The sequence below is a fragment of the Mangifera indica genome, chromosome 18, assembly GCF_011075055.1.
Source record: "Mangifera indica cultivar Alphonso chromosome 18, CATAS_Mindica_2.1, whole genome shotgun sequence".
NCBI lineage: Eukaryota > Viridiplantae > Streptophyta > Magnoliopsida > Sapindales > Anacardiaceae > Mangifera > Mangifera indica.
In genome coordinates this window covers 11,052,876-11,065,657 of record NC_058154.1, presented here as the reverse complement: position 1 = coordinate 11,065,657, position 12,782 = coordinate 11,052,876, and the positions used below count along the sequence as shown (strand labels likewise).

At 30.1% G+C, this 12,782-nt stretch overlaps 1 protein-coding gene across 1 annotated transcript; it reads right to left on the bottom strand.

Moving 5' to 3' along the window:
• Window positions 1-1,863: 1,863 nt before the first annotated feature.
• LOC123201863 (receptor-like serine/threonine-protein kinase SD1-8) lies at window positions 1,864-5,508 on the bottom strand. Its single transcript, XM_044617430.1, has 7 exons — window positions 4,081-5,508; window positions 3,703-3,852; window positions 3,420-3,622; window positions 3,106-3,316; window positions 2,759-2,996; window positions 2,512-2,659; window positions 1,864-2,417 (listed from the first exon to the last, which is right to left on the bottom strand). Exons 1-7 carry the CDS (start codon window positions 5,360-5,362, stop codon window positions 2,109-2,111), a joined length of 2,541 nt encoding a protein of 846 aa, XP_044473365.1. The 5' UTR covers window positions 5,363-5,508; the 3' UTR covers window positions 1,864-2,108.
• Between the last annotated feature and the right edge of the window lie 7,274 nt (window positions 5,509-12,782).

Sequence of the window (12,782 nt, the reverse complement as noted above, 5' to 3'; positions counted from 1 at the left end):
TAACTTTGAGGGTGACACTTATCTAAATTCATCGAACCAAGATCATATGTCAAATTTATAAAAAAAGATATTTGCGAAAGTATATTAAATTTCATAACAACATAAAATCAATGTTTTTCATCGTCTTCCATAAAACCCATTTATTATAAAAAAAAATATCTTATAATAGAGTTTGAATTAACGACCTCAACTTAATTATATTGTATTATATTATATATAATATTTATCTTATCATAAATAATAAAATATAATATGTATGTCATTTATCCGTTACAAAACTCATACAAAAAACATCAATGAAACGTATTTAAAACACAATAATTTTATTACTACATTTGATCATAACAAAACCGACTCTATTGATATTATTCAAAATTATTAAGAATATACAATGTCTATTGTATTAATACGTAGGTCCAATGTAAGAAATAAAATTTTCTAACATTTACTCCACAAAGTTCAGGATCAAAGATCAAAAGTATAATCTCCTTTGATTGAACTGATCTCAAAAGATTATATTACAACCACCCAAGGTAATCTCTTAAACAAACTTGGACACAAGAACCTAGGTTGATCTGAATCAAGTTAGCTTAATCTCGAAAGTTAGTTTAACTCAATTCAAATTTGTTTAGTTCAAATTCGAACTGAAAGAATGACTTGTTTTTAAAACTAAGTTGAACTCAAGCTAATAGGGTGTTTGACTTAGATTGGTTTTAATTTAACTTAAATTCATAGTTTAAATTTATAGTTTAGATTTATTGTTAGAGTTTGACATGAATTTATGACTTGGATTTGTAGTTCGAATTTATACAAAATGATGTCTTTGTACCCCTTATTGGGTAAAACAACCTTGTTTTATTAATTCGCCAGAAACTCAAACCACTAATCTGAATCACAAATTCGAGTTATGAATTCGAATAGAACTATTTTTTATTCAAACCAAACTTAGGTCACCTTAATTTCAGCTTAATGAACTTGAACCGAATTCTAGTCAAAATATTTTTTATTCAAGTCAAACTTAAACCAGGAGGTGTTCAGACACGCTCGGTTCGTATCCACCCTTGGATAACCCATCAGAAACCAAACAATAAAAGCACACTAAAAGGTTTTCATAGGCATTATATTTTGTCATGCTAAAACGTTTTTCATATTATGCAGTAGATTTGAAGTCACTCAGGATTATCTTTTGTCCACAGAAGCATAGATTGAAAATTTCATATTCTGGGATGATGTTATCAGTGACAGCATCAACTATTCTATAGACAAAAAGAAAACCAGCAAGAAGTTCTCTTCAGCTGTGACTTCTACAGCACAATAATGTTGACCATTTTCTCTTGGATCAATATTTGATATCTTGTTACTTCCAAAGTTGACCAGACAGATCAATCCAAGGAATAAATTTTGCAATATTCAATGTTTTTTATGAGACAGATCAAAGACAAACATGCGGGATTAATTCATACGAATTCTAACAAATATATTCATGCATAATCCAATCACATTGATATCAATAACTAATATTGATCCATGATATACATAAATGTTATAAAAGACAGAAATTAAAAGTTCTACGGATTCAGACAAACTTGATGTTCCATAGTTGATGCAGAATCAATTTCAAATCCAATCTATTATCCATTTAGTGAAACTGGTGTTCTTTCTTCGTATGTTTCCAGAATAATGATATTTTAATAGGTGATTTACCGTGCTTGTATTAGAAAGAGGACCTAACATTTTTTATAATAGTTTATTGGACTCTCCCATCACAAGTTCAATAAACTCAATAGCACACACTCATATCATCATAACCATATTTTATTTATAAAGTGTATGAGACATTCGACAAAATTGATCACAATATGCGTATAAAACATAATTCACAGGATTATACATTTACCTACATTTCATTAAATTAAAAGAATATCAATGTTTATCCACATTCAGGAAATTTTCTAACAAAACGCACCTAAGAGTCGAGCACCCCCAACACATTTGAGCTCAAAAGACACCATTTCTCGAAAACTGAACTGTATGTATAAATTTATCTCCACTAAGCACATACACAACAAAATATATACACCTGACATCGATCATGGAAGTACTTAAAGTTAACGGGGTTCCATAATTGTAACAGTTATATCGTTGACAGAACAATTCTCTGGTCTAGTGACGGACGGCCTAGAACTGCCCTGACTTCTTACGTGTGCAAAAGCAGGTTGTTTTGGAGAAGATAGTGTTGCAGTTTCATTCATGAGCATGGAGACAACATCACACATGGAAGGTCTATCTTCTGCATTTTCTTGAACACAAAGCAGCCCAATGTTGACATATCTTGGCAATATATGCTCAGAGGCTGAATCTTCTAATACTGGATCCATCATGTCCAGTGCCCTGTCATTTGTCCATTTATCCCATGCCTTACATCAACAAATGAGAAATCACTTCAGTAAAAATAAGTCGAAAAGAAAACAGTTTGAAATAATAAAACTAGGTTTGTTTTTTGTTACTTACATAACCCAGAAGATTGACAGACTCGGCCTGATAGAAACCGGTGTTCTTCTTGCCACTGATAATCTCCAATAACAACACCCCAAAGCTAAAGACATCAGATTTTATTGAGAAGACGCCTTCAAGGGCATATTCTGGGGGCATATATCCACTGTGATTCAAAAATCATTAGGATAATTAGTAAATTCATGATAATAACTTCATGCATAACACATAGGAATCTTCAAGTTTAGCTGCATCATTTACTTACTAAGTTCCAACAATCCTCTGTGTGTTCGCTTGCAGCTCATCCCCTCCAAATATTCTTGCCATTCCAAAATCGGAAATTTTAGGATTCATATCTTTATCCAACAATATATTACTAGCTTTCAAATCCCTATGAATAATTCGCAATCTAGAATATTCATGAAGGTAGAGAAGTCCTTGAGCAATCCCTTCAATAATTCGAACACGTATAGTCCAATCTAACAATTTACGCTTCTCAGGATCTAATAAGAAAAATGAAAAAGATATGAGCCAAGAAATAAGTAGACCCCAAGAAGAAAACAACGAAAATGTACAATCAAACATGCATATGAAACTGTGAGAAACACAAACCAAAGAGAAAGATATCCAAGCTCTTATTCGACATGTATTCATAGATCAGAATCTTTTCATCTTGTTCAATGCAGCAGCCCAAAAGTCTAACAAGATTCTTATGTTGGAGCTTAGCTATGAGAATTGCTTCATTTTTTAATTCCTCCCATCCTTGTCCGGATCTTTTGGAGAGCCTTTTGACAGCTATTTGATCTCCTTTCAGTAATGTTCCCTGAAACATTACTTAACATTAACTTAACAAAGTTTTACTTCGAAATTCTGACACCAATTACCAATCAGCTTTAGCATTGCTGGTGAGAACATAAGAAACTTACCTTGTAAACAGGTCCAAATCCCCCTTCACCAAGCATATTTGTGGATGAGAAATTTTCTGTCGCAGCAGAAACACTAGCAAAACTGAATAATGGCAATTTTACTTCCTTTCTACTCCTGCTTTCTCCAGGCTTCTTTACTTCGGTAAGCTCCGCATGGTCATCATCCAGGCCCATACTAACATCAAATTGCAACAGATCCTCCCCTGAATTTGTGAAGTAATTAATGTTATAGCATTGAAGATATAACCATATACCACTTAAACCATTCTGTGAGAAGTTTTACCTTTGCTTCTGATGCTTCTCCTCACATAAGTAACAATGAAACCCAAAATAACCATTGCCAGAGTTAGGATTGGTATGAAAATTGTCCATATAGGCTTACCGTTTCCTTTATTCTTATTATCTGTAGAACTCTGAACGCTTGAGTTTGTGCCTATAAAGCAAAACAATGAAGCAGATTACAATAGCCAGTCTTCAAGAATTCACCATATAAATGGCACAAATTGATTACCAAGTTGGGAATGACAGGAGTTGAGTCCCCCAAAAATGCATAAAACAATAGCGATATGTACAAGAAAAACAGCGTTAATTTCAAGAGCAACTAAATAACTCTAGCCTAAAAGTGAAAAGAATAGCACTATGAATAACTAAATACACATACCTAGTTCTGAAGCAGGCACTCGAATAAAGATATCCTGTGTCCCTCGGTTCTCAACAAGCTTTCGGATATCAATCAAATCCCCAAACCACATTAAACAGCCACTGCCTCCACCAGTTACATTGGAATTAATATAAGCTTGGCAAGAACAGTTATTCAAGCATTTAGCCTCACATTCTGCAAGACTCATACTCTCATTCAGAGAAACATCTATCAAGTCAGCCAGTTTAATCCCATCAAGCTTTATAAATCCATCTCCGCCTTTACAATCCAATTGCGAATGTCTCACACATCCATTAAATGAAGTCTGGTTAGACTGTGAATTGGGCTCAAACCCCTTTAAACACTCACAAATTTGAGTCTTGTCATTGTCGCATACACTGTTAGCCCCACAATGCCTATAATGTCCACACAAACCTTCAGGCGCTGTATACACAACATCCCATCCAGTAGTCCTCTCATTCCATACTTGCCATTGTATCATACCAGAATTATTCAATTTTAACAGCATGACAACGGGATTATTGAAAGACTCATACCTGTAAGTATACTCATCCTGATTATTCACCATAATCGGCACAAACAGCAAGTTTGCCTTTGTGGGTATGCCTCCATAGAAAGCTCCATTCCATGGCCCAGTACGAGCAAACTTCACTGATCGATTGTAAATTACCATTTGAGATAACAAATGAATATCGAGTTTGAAAGTAAAGTCTCCATAAGATGGATCATCAGCACTTCTCCATGCGGTTAAATACATATCAAAACCCGCCTTCAAGTTCCTTCCCAGCTTCATTTCAGGTAGCAATATATCTGTTGGAGAATCAAAGCTCTGCCAAAGATAGCTTTCAGAAACATTTGAGCTAAAATTATCCTTAACGATAAAATTTCCATTGTCCAATAATTGTGCCACTGGATTTTCTAGTTTCCTAGAAATGTTTGAAGACCAGATCACCCCCTTTAACCCATTGAGAAGAAGAAGGTTTCCATCATCGCTAATGGCTAAACTTCCACTAGAATCAGGAATCGGATTGTTTCTATTTGCAACCCACACGACTTTCTCAGGGCTCTGCTTGTACCATACTCCAAGGTACCTGCTTTTTGATTGTCCAGGAGAGAAGAAGCCAAGCTCAAACCTTTGGGCTGAAGAAACCAGTTTGTCACCATCCTGGATGAACCCTCCTGGAGTTATGGTGTCAGCTGCTAGTAACAAGTGAATATTTGTGAAAAAGATGAAAATGCTAAAGCAGTAGAAGAAGAAGAAGAAAGTAAGGTTCTTCTCCATTGTTGAATTAATTAAACGATGATCTTGCAAAAGTTTGCATTAATTTTTGTCGTTGGTTGTTCACAGATGAATTTTTTATCTACTTTTTATAAGAGACTTCGTACTGGTGTCAGATCTGAGGTCAGATCTTAGACTTGGAACAGGGAAATTGAAGAAAATGGGCAGACTAATGTGGAAAACAATCAGAATTCTTCAACGGGCAACATTATTTTATCAGTATGGATAATTTCTAGACACCCCTAAACTATTTTTTCCTTCTAACCTTTTAGGTTAAGAATTTATCAGAAACACCCTTTTTTTCCTGTAGAATCATCGTATTAACACTCTAGTTATTAAAAAAAGTGGATTATCATGTTCTCGTATAATTCACATTTTGAACATATTATTCTAAATTTTTGAACTCAAGACATATTAAACACGTATTTTATATATTTATTATATTAAACACATATTTTTATCTTTTTTCACTATTTCTGTTTTTTATGAATTTTTTAAAATACGAAAATGTTTTTTAAATTTTCAATCAATTATTATAATGTCATAATTATATAAAATAAAAAACCCAATTTTTTTAATCTTAATCTTTAATTTCTCCTGATAATTTTTTATGGTGATTAAATCTTAAATATATATTTTATTATATTAGATTTAATAATCAATTAAATACTTTACATTTGAATTGTTAACCAAAAAATTTAAAAAAAAGTACTAAAATTATGTTTGATATTGTCATATTTTTATAAACATATTATTGATGATGTATTGGATTAAACCCGTATATATATATTTCATATTTTTTTTGTATTTAAATTTTATAACCCTTTTTTTAATATTTTTTATTATTTATTGTATTATATTTTACTATTTATTGTATTATACCCGTAACTTTTTTTTTTTCCTTCCGTATTTACTAATTAGGATTAACACTAATTACAAGCAATACACTTCCAGACTATTTTACCTTCTTTGCATAAGTACGATCATAATTTGAAAATAACCTTTTCCTGGTTATTTTCTATTCGAAAATAACCTTCACTAAAGCTTTCTCGTTCACCTAAAAAGCCAACAAAACTCACACATCTCTCTTGGGTTTTCCTGGTAAGCTTTAATTTTAATGAAATCAAATAGCCATAGCCATAGACAAACTCTAAAATTCAACTGTTGAGAAATTAAAGAGATAATACGAAGATTGCAAATCCTAAAACCTGAAGCCATGTTTGGTTGCAGAGAAAACAAGTGAAAATGAAATCAAAAACTAAATAATCCATTTTATTGAATGTTAAAGGTAATATACAATATATATATATATATATATATATATATATATATATATATATATATATATATATATATATATATATATAAATTTAAAATATCTCTAAAAAAATTGCTAGTTTCAACTATATCGAGTTTTTTTTGTTTTAATGAATTGAAATTTAAGATTCAAAAAAGCAAATATACTTTATTGTTATCGATGATTGCATAAATTTGCTTTTAATGAACTTTACATGATTTATGTTTAAAACATGTGTTAGATGATTGATATTATTTAAGAAATTCTTTATAATTTTATAATAGTTTAAACTGGTTGGTTGAATCATGAACTAGTGAGACAATCAGTTTGATTATCGATCTGATTTTAAAAACATTATAATTATTTATTTTATTATTCAATATGGAGAGATTCTATTTAAAGATTTTGTGATTTTTCTTTTAACAATTAATACTTCAATGGTCAAATCATATTAGCATCATGATAGTTGAATTGTATATCGTATCATGTATCAAAAACTTAATTTTCTATTTATTTATCATACGATATAAATTTTAAAAAATAAAATTACAAAAAATTATAATTGACACATCATCATTTTGAAAAATATCACAAATAGCTTTAAAAATTTTAAATTTCCTGTTTACATTGTGTGTCAATCTATATCGATAAAATGTATAATATCGTAGAATTGTATTATATTATCGTACAATACGTATACTATTTTTTATTAATTCGATATACTATATTATAGGTATTATTTTTCTTTTGTATCATATTGTTTTATAGAATATGTATCGTATATTATAGGATATTGATAACTATGATTGAGGGAGCAATGTTGAAACTTGAATGTTGTTACATGATGAAGCTAGAGGTACAAAAAGAACAAATACATAATTTAAGGCTGTCTAAGATATTATCCCTCACCATTACTAGAACGTCAAAGATTAGAGCACTCGTCAAATTTGAGCCGCACGTGCAATAATATTTTTTTTCCCACCGAAGGTTTGACTTAAATATCCTTTCACCCCTAAAATGCCAAAATAATATTTTTTCACCTCAAACTTAGCTCTTTTTAAAAAAAACCAAAGCTATAAAGATAAAATAATAATTTTATCATCAAAAGTTTTTGAAAAAGAATCACATTTTTACTATCTCACCTTAATATTTTACATATGATATTTTGACTTTGTTATAAGTTCAAAAATATGTAATTCATTCCCTCTAATTATTTAAAAACCGTAGCCGCCACGAACATTGCCATGATCTTACCACCACGAGCTCATCATTATCTTAAACTCCTTCACTATGTCCTTAATCGTGTTTAGCCTTTTGGTATCGATCGACTCAAAATAAATTATGTGAGATTGACTCATTGACTAAGAGATTTTGTCATTGACAATCTCATATTAGAAAAGATGCATCATAGGGCAGTTTTTTGTAAGAATGAATAGGTTTTTTAAGAGGATGGCTTGCGGGATTGAGAGTGTGGATAGCTTGTTGAGGTAAGGGGGTGACGATTATAGTATTGGTAGGAGCTGACTAGACCACCCAAGAAGAAAAATGGTGAAGGTAAAAGGAAAATGGTAAGAAGAAGATGTTGATGCAAATTGGATATCAAAAGAGTTTTTTTTCTTTTTCTTAATTTAAGGTAATACGGTAATTTTGAAAATGAAACAATTATACATAATGTGATAATTGTACTTTCGAACACTTTGTCGAGATTTTTTCTATTAACAAAGCTTAGGTTTTAGATGGAAAAGTATGATTTACACATTTAAGGGGGTGAAAAAGGTCTCTGGGGAATAATATACTCATTCAGGAAAAGGTCCTCATAATGCAACCACCCCACTACTACCACCATTCTGGATTAAAATATCTATGTAGTAATTGTCAAGTTAATTTACAATTAACAAATATTTCATGTTGGATTGCCATGTCTGTCAATGTCATCTATTGACAATTTTTTTTTTAAAACTAAAAATTTTATTTGAATTAGATTATCATATTGAAACTGAATTAATCATACTAAATAAGATAAATTTTAAGTTTAATAATCAATTTTATTATTATTAAATTAGATAATTTAAAATTTTAATATTGATATATCATTAAAAAAATTTTAACATATGGAATCTTCTATCTTCTCACCTGAAGTACCCTGGTTTACGCAATGACAAACTTTCCTTAAACTCTGAAGACTTTTTTCTTTTTTCAATTTTGTGGGCTCCAACTTCAAGGCCTCTGTTTCCAGTCACAATCGACTCCCCCAACCCAACATCAATATTTTAAGCCGGAGATGGCTGACCCCTGGCAGCTGCGGGGCCAATTTCGCATAATTTAATAGCGCATTTGGCACGCATTTCATTAAAAAATATTGTATGAACACTGTTATCAAAATATTTTCAGAGACTTTTCCGAGATTATTCAGAAAGTCCACGATGGAATACCCGCCCACTATCGTCACCATTGAATGTTCAAACTACATGCCTAGAGAGTTTTATGAAATGCATTATACAATGTAATATTTTTTACCCACTCTATTTAACTAGTAATATTATATGTATTTAATTTTAAATATTTAATTAAATATTTAAATAATATATTATCATATAATTAAATATTATTTAATTTTAAAATATTTAACACCCCTTTAAACATATCATAAACTGCTTTACATTGAATTTAGTAAAGTCTGTTGTGTTAGGATCGCAAAAGGGTGGCCCTTGTGAGTTGTGCCAGCTCACATGATGGTAAGACCCCTAAGCAGTGCCCCCATGAGCCTTTAACGAGATGACTTATTTTTTTTTGTAGAATGACCTGTCATTTCATATACATACATATATATATAATTGTGACCTTAACCAAAGCCCTTGCCATGCCGTGCACAACTTATGCGTCTAGCGCAGCTTGTAAAGTTGTGGGTCATACCCTTGTGGGCTAACTTTTTTCATGCTATTCGAATCGATCCAAACCCTTGACATGTCTAGACCTCCTTGACTTCAAAAATTGTTCAATTTTATATATGTAAAATATCAATATAACCTTTATAATACTATATATTAAATGTTTTAAATTTTATTATTTTTTGATTGACTTGTCAATATTTTAATTTTATTAAACTTGACCCTCCTATATTTAATTTCTGAGTATACTTACCCATTTCAAATAGGTAAAAATTTTATGTTTTTAGATTCAAACTGAATATCAATAAGGTAGAAAGGGCGGTCCGATTCAACCAATTGTTAGATCAGTTGACCAGTGGTTGGATATATTAACTGTTTAAAAATAATATTCATAATAATTCTGTATAATTTATCATTAAATGTATAATATAAAATATTTTAGTATTAACAAAAACTTAGTTTGATGTTATATAAGTTCAAAATTGATAGATGAGATCTTGGGTTCAATTAATAATGAATTTTTTACAAAAAATTATTTATTTATTTTGTCGATCAGGTCAAACCCGATTTTTTAGCTAGTTTAACCGGATATTCGAGTGGTTCAATCTAGGCCAAAGCGGTTTAATTTCAAAAACAGGGTTTCCAAACAAATCGAAATTGTTTTGGTTAGTAGGCCATGGTTCAATCAATCAATCAGTTGACCCAACATGATTTTCAAAGTCATGGGTAGGATTGATGATTGTTCTAATCGTGACTATATTTGATTGATCAATTGTTTTATTTGAATTAAAAGGTCCTTAATTTGAGTTTTTTTCGGTTTGAATCATAATATATGTTTTACATATTTCAAATAGGTGGGATTGATGGCTTGAGTTATTCTCGACTTCAATCATAGTATAATTTTACCCACTCAAATAGGTAGGACCGATGACAAAAGAGATGAAAACTTTGTAGAGCCCACTAAAATGCCTCTTTTTACCTGTTACGTATAGCACAAATTATTAATTCTGTTAATGCTTCATTATTTATTGTAATACGCATGTAATGCCAATATACCTAAACTATTTTTTTAATGGAAAAAGGACAATTTCCCACCCAACTTTTGGTGAAATGACAAATATATACTAACAACAAATTAAAAAACCTAAATATCCACATAAGTTTTAATCTATTAGAGCACACTTATAAATTTTCTGTTAAGGTTAAGAGGTAAAATATTTATTTTATTAATAATAGTAAAATAATTAAAATTATATCTCATTTTCTCCGCTTAATTAAATTTTAAAAAATTCACTTTTCTCCCTTAGGATACCAAACCTGAAATTTGACCACTTTCTCCGACAAATGGTGGACTTACGACAGAGGAACAAGATGGAGTCATCATAGAGGATGACCTTTGGACGACCATCGTCGTCTAGGGATGATGACAATGCTTCATCATCCAGATCTCTAGACAAAGGAGTGTCATCCATTATGGTGATGCTTTGTCATCCAAACTAGATGACAAGCATCATTCTCACTGAACGACACTCCATAGTCTGGTGAAGGACGACGAACATCGTCCAGATCTAGATAACCCTCGTCGTTTAGCAATGTGTTGCACTGGTCATTGGTGGTCAGAGAGAGGGGTGAAGAAAAAGCTTAGGATTTTTTTTGGGGGGGGGGGGGGACTCACTTTTTAAAGTTCAGATATGAGGGTTAAATGTTAATTTTTAAAATTCGAGGGAAAAAATGAAATAAATTTATATATTTTTTAATATTATTATTAAATGACAATTTTACCTTTATATTTAACGGTAGTTTAAAAATAGATGAGTGTTTGAGTTTTTCATCTATCACGAGTATATTATTGAGATTGAACTAAAACTTGAGTGAGAAATAGTGTTTTGCTATTTTTTAATAGGGGAGTCCATTTGTATTAGTTGGATAAATAAACCTAAGTGTCATAGAGACTAGAATCTAGATTTTCTCCCTAAAAGTTTTAATATTTCATAAGTTCTAACAAAGAAGGTTTATGAGATGCTTGAACTTTCTTTGTTTCTCTTCTAATTAAGTGGCTACATGTGGCGGAGAATGATTTTGTAAAGCTGCCATATTAGAAGTTCTACTTTCAGTTTGAGAGTGTCTAGTCTGACCCATTGCTTTCCATTTGACTTCCTAGACTTTGTATGTGTTTTTTTTAGGGGAATTGAAATTTTTATCTTTTTTTTAATCATGTATACATGTATATTATTTATTCTAAAGTTTAAATAAAAATATTATAACAGTATTTTATTTTTTTAAAATATTTTTATTGATGTAACTCATGCAAAAAGAGAGAATATCATCTCTTTTTTTTTCCTCAGTCTTCTAGTGAAGGAATCTCTGCAGCATAGAAAAAAAATTCTTTAACAGAGAAGATATGTGATTAAACAATAAAACTTATATGTTATATGTTTTATTTATAAACAATTGAAAATCAAATAATGTATGATAGATTCATATTCATGACTTCATATAAATTTAATTTTGTTATGATTTTATATTGTTATTTTGTATTATTTTTATTGTTTAAATTTGTTATAATATTATTTAATATTATATTAATGATTATAAAATATAAAAATTTAAATTTAAAAAATTTTTAAATGAAGAATAGGTTGACAACGTGAACCCCATTATTGATTTTATTTTTTTTAGTTTTTTTTATACAATAGACCCCACAACATTTAAAGGTTTCCGTTTTTTAATTTCTCTATTTTTGGATTCTTCCTCGCACCTTTGGGATCCACGTATTTCCACTAAAAAAATAAAATCAATAGTGGGGTTGACGTCAACGTCAAGTGGTTGGTGTTGTCAACTCATTCTTTATCTGAAAATTTTTTAAATTTAAATTTTTAAATTTTATAATCATTAATATAATATTAAATAATATTATAATAATTTTAAATAATAAAAATAATATAAAATAATAATATTAAAAAATTTAACAATATGAAATCATAATAAAATTAAATTTTACATCAAGTCATGAATATGAATCTATCATACATTATTTGATTTTCAATTGTTGATAAAAAAAACATATAACATACAAGTTTTATTGTTCAATTACGTGTCTTCTCTGTTAAAGAATTTTTTTTCTATACTATAAAAGATTCATTCTTCACTGGAAGGTTGAAGAAAAAAAGAGAGAAGATATTCTTTCTTTTTGTATGAATTACATCAATAAAGGTATTTTAAAAAAATGAAATACTGA

What these genes read in the sequence shown, in the direction of transcription:
- LOC123201863 (XM_044617430.1), bottom strand. Translation starts at nt 5,362, where the DNA reads ATGGAGAAGAACCTTACTTTCTTCTTCTTCTTCTACTGCTTTAGCATT. An exon ending in GAGAAGCATCAGAAGCAAAG is followed by an intron (nt 3,623 to 3,702) that starts GTAAAACTTCTC and finishes TCACAAATTCAG; the next exon opens with GGGAGGATCTGTTGCAATTT. An exon ending in GATTTGGACCTGTTTACAAG is followed by an intron (nt 3,317 to 3,419) that starts GTAAGTTTCTTA and finishes GTAATGTTTCAG; the next exon opens with GGAACATTACTGAAAGGAGA.